Here is a 4,454-nt window from a genome sequence, read left to right on the forward strand (position 1 = left end):
TATATATATATATATATATACATATACACATGGGTGTTTGATAATTGTAACACACGAACTCCACAGGGGTTAAGCGAGAGGATCAGAAAAGTTCTCTTCCATTTAACGATAACGCGTCTAGTTCGTTAATAACAACCGCGTAAAGTTTGGCGTTTGTCACGCCCATCGCGGCCTATAGATGCTCCGCAACGAGCTATGTGCATCGAAGCAGAGCGGAACGCGGCTCGTGCTGACCGCCGCAAAGGCGTTTTGACGCTGCCGACGTGTGACGAGGCGACAATGAACGCGCCGCGTTACCGCTCAGCCTCGACGCACACAGTTCGCCGCGGAGCGTCTATAGGCCGCGATGGGCGTGACAAACGCCAAACTTTACGTGGTTGTTACTAACAAGCTAGACGCGTTATCGCTAAATGGGAGAGGACTTTTCTGATCCTCTCGCTTAGCTCTACGCTCTTATGGAGTTGATGTGTTACAATTATCAGATACCCTGTATATACTACGATCAGAAATTCCCGAGTACAGGAAATTCGGAGTACAGGACATGATACTCTATGCTAAAACAACTTTTTCCTTTAGCAAAATTGCATCCGACAAGTAGTTTTTGCAGGAGAGCGTGTTAAAGTTAACGAATATGCGGTCTTGTCTAAGCAGCGCTCAGGACCGATGCGCGCGCCTCACTCGCGTGTATCTAGTCCGTGACTAGTACTCATAAGTAATGTCTTTTAACACGCTCCTACGGCTCTGTTTTGATTAGTTTACAACATTTTAATTTTATTAACTTTTCATTATTTAAGCAACACAATACGGAAGAAAGTTAAATTCTGCTAGTGTTCATAATTGATTTTTATTATTTAAGATTATCTTAAGTACAATCTTAAGACGTTAAATAAAATTTAAGAAATTTCATATTAAAAAAAATTATTATATTTCGCGATTTTAAAAAAGTGCGTTTTTGCAAAAAAAATTGTAACTTTTGTAATTTTTAAGTAAAAATGTAGCATTTTATTGTTGAAATGTTTAAGGAAAAAATGATCTCGTAAATCATCTCTAGAAAAAATATGTTTATTTTGAATACTGAAGTTACAGATAGTAAAATTATTAAGTCTGCCAGAAGCTAACTAACGTTTATTTTGCTAGCAGAGTGGAATCAAAGCATAGTTAAGATTACAATTAGTTAGCGATACTAGTTTCATTTATTGCGGTATTAAAAGGTACAGAGCACTAAATTTTAGTTATGGATGGTAATTACCCAGTATACAGGGTGTCTCACACTCTCCTCCGGGCATTTTGTGGGGACGTAGAACAGGTTGAGGTGAACATAAAATTCCTATACCGTTTTATGATATTCGCAATAATTATCGAGATATTAATCGTAGAAAATTTATGAATAATCATGCAGGATATGGTAAATGGTTATAATAGCGACGACTGCCGTCGTGTACTTATACTATAGGTCAAATTGAACAAAAAAGTCCTCTACCATTTTGCAAATAATCACATAAATTTTTAATTATTAATTAAAGAAGATGAATGCATTATCACGTAAAATCGTACAATAATTTTCTTTAATTAATAATTAAAAATCTATGTGATTATTTGAAAAATTGTAGAGGACTTTTTTGTCCAATTTGATCTAAAGTATAAGTACACGACGGCAGTCGTTGCTACTATAACTCATTTACCATATTCTGCATGATCATTTACAAATATTCTACAATTAATATCTCGATATTTATTGCGAATATCGCAAAACGGTATAGGACTTTTATATTCACCTCAACCTGTTCTACGTCCCCACAAATTCCCGGAGGAAAGTGTGAGACATCCTGTATATGCGAAGGGTTAAATAGAAACCCCCATTTTTTGCATGTCTTGTAGTTTATTACGAGAACTTTTTAAAACATTGTAAGAAAATATTTCATTAAGTACTTTTCGAGTTATAACGCTTGAAAGCTGTAGTATTGTCGGCATTAGCGTTACTCAAGATGTACCATGTGGAGGTTGCTCGATCGGATTTACACTTCTTTCGTATGTGTGTGTGTGTGTGTGTGTGTGTGTGTGTGTGTGTGTGTGTGTGTGTGTGTGTGTGTGTGTGCGTGCGTACGTGTGTGGATGGATGTGACAGGTATGATGTGACAGTCCTTGTCTGTTCTGTAACTTACCATCGTAACTAAACATCCATCCAATCACCCATGCATCCATCCATGCCTACGCACGTATACACACGTTTGTTAACCTGGCATCCTCACTAAAAATGAAATTTGATCCTATCAAATAATTAAGTGCTAATATAATAATTAGTTACTAATTAGTTGCTATAATCCCGAATTTATTGCTCCCACCCCTTCGCTGGAAATTAATTTTAAATGCTCTGAATTAATTGCTCTCGAAATATACCAAATACGAATTTGTTGCTCGACTCCTAATGCAAAAAGATTATTTTGATATCACATTTGTACGAGCAATTAATTTTTCTAATGTTCTTTACTCTTGTACAACGGCTACTGGCAAGCCAGCACCACCGCGTATTTTGGAGCAATTAATTAGCAATTAAATCTGACATATTGCTTTTTTAAATTAGAATGTTCTACGTGTTAATTTCACAAGTGAGGGTACTAGTGTAAAGTTAAGTCAGCACCCCTAAATTTAAAATTAATTTCCAGCGAATGGATGGGAGCAATAAATTCGGGACTATAGCAACTAATTAGCACTTAATTATTTGATAGTACCGAATTTAATTTTGATGCCAGGTTAACGGACGTAAAGAAAAGCGCTGGAGCAGCTGAAGTCGTTTGAAGTTTAGCGCGGTTTAGTTGGTCAAGAAACGGATGGCCGCGCGCGGTGAGGGGAAATACTACTGCCTGTGCTTATATCGCTACGCTTCTCGCTGCACCGCGCCGACTTTTTGCACGTAGTATACTCGGCAATAAATCCTAAAATCTATTTTGGTAGTGTTTCATGTGCTAATATCATGAATAATTTTTCTTACACACATAGCTTTGCACAATTATAGTCTTATTATTCTAATGATATATTTTTACGACGAAAAGTGTACGAAGTATATTTGTCAAATATAATTTCACAATATCTAAAGTTCCAATACATGATATACTTGCTTAATTTGTACGTACTTTACCACATCCTGGAGGTTAAACATGGAACTATCCTCGCTCCGCCACCCACCAATATTGACTCTATATTTTTGAGGTGTTAATTTTGGTAGAGGTACCCAGTTCCTGAAATAAATAAATAAATAAATAAATAAATAAATAAATAAATATATATATATATATATATATATATATATATATATATATATATATGGATAATGAAACATCTGTAATAACATATATAGAATATATTTTTTAATGGAAATAGTTGTATGTCTCCTAAACTTGATGTTGTATAAAATAAATCTCTAATAAAAGTTATTGAGATTTAAAAGAGTTATATAATACAAAGTGCTATAAGCACAATATATAATACTATTTATTTATCTGTCAATATTGTATTAAATTATAGATATCAGAATAAGGCAATACATTTTAATAATGTATTATTTATACCTACGTGCTTTTGTGAAACCGAGCAATAGAGTCACTAAGCGGGTCATAATCCGAAAAGAACTCAGGAATCAAATTATGAAGAGTGTACAGTGAATCCAAACGTTTCTTCGCTTTCTCCAAATCGAATTTTGAACATAAAAGAGTGCACTGTAATCGTCGATCAGTGATCTCTGTGCAAAAACATATAATTATACATTATTATTATGTTAGGACATATTAGGACTGCTGCCTCAATCCATTTTTCGAATATACGTTTAAGTGTTTAACGTATATCCGTTTAGAAACATCTGATGGAAACCGTTTTTAAACAACTAAAGGTTTAATCGTTTAAATTGATCCTGCAATAGATATTATGTAAAGTATAATCAGTAATATTCACTGAGAAATGTTACACTTAATAGTCCAGTTAAAAGCATGATACTGCAATTAGTAAATACTACGATTATCTTGCTGAAAGAATTAGTTGATTGTAGTGACTGTTTCTACTATTAATGCGTAATAATATCACATGAAAACCAGTAAATCCATTGCTATATAGACGTATAAAGCTGTATTTAACAAAGTATATAACAAATGTATAGATTTTGCAAAACATTTTTACTTCTACTGCAAATCAAAATCAAATCTCTTGCCTCCAACTTACTGCCTCCGGTACGCTTATTGGCTCGGACGTTTTTATTAATAACTCAATGACTATTGCAAGTTTCGAAAAAATGATATCTGAAATATATTGTCAAGGACACTGCCCTGAGTATCTTAGAGAAGATTAGAGTTAGTGCATATTATTCGTTAAAAAGTTATTAATAATATTAATTTAGTAAAAGAAATATAATATAAAGAAATAAATTATATATATATATATATATATATATATATATATATATATAT

The 4,454-nt window shown here is 33.6% G+C and overlaps 1 protein-coding gene across 9 annotated transcripts in view; it reads right to left on the bottom strand.

The window, feature by feature from the left end:
- Positions 1 to 4,454, bottom strand: part of LOC116850353 (retinol-binding protein pinta-like) — a 74,559-nt gene that overhangs the window by 25,219 nt on the left and 44,886 nt on the right. For all 9 annotated transcript variants that reach the window (XR_004379319.1, XM_032828555.1, XM_032828552.1 and 6 more), the window contains 2 exons: positions 3,571 to 3,736; positions 3,132 to 3,236 (listed from right to left, as the gene is read on the bottom strand). Coding sequence is in view for 8 of the 9 variants with exons in the window: in XM_032828555.1 (XP_032684446.1) it covers positions 3,132 to 3,236; positions 3,571 to 3,736 (271 nt within the window). In the remaining variant the exon portion in view is untranslated. The remainder of the gene's footprint in view (positions 1 to 3,131; positions 3,237 to 3,570; positions 3,737 to 4,454) is intronic.

The sequence above is a fragment of the Odontomachus brunneus genome, unplaced genomic scaffold (assembly GCF_010583005.1).
Source record: "Odontomachus brunneus isolate Ranch 3 - 2012 unplaced genomic scaffold, Obru_v1 Obru_scaffold_143, whole genome shotgun sequence".
Lineage (NCBI taxonomy): Eukaryota > Metazoa > Arthropoda > Insecta > Hymenoptera > Formicidae > Odontomachus > Odontomachus brunneus.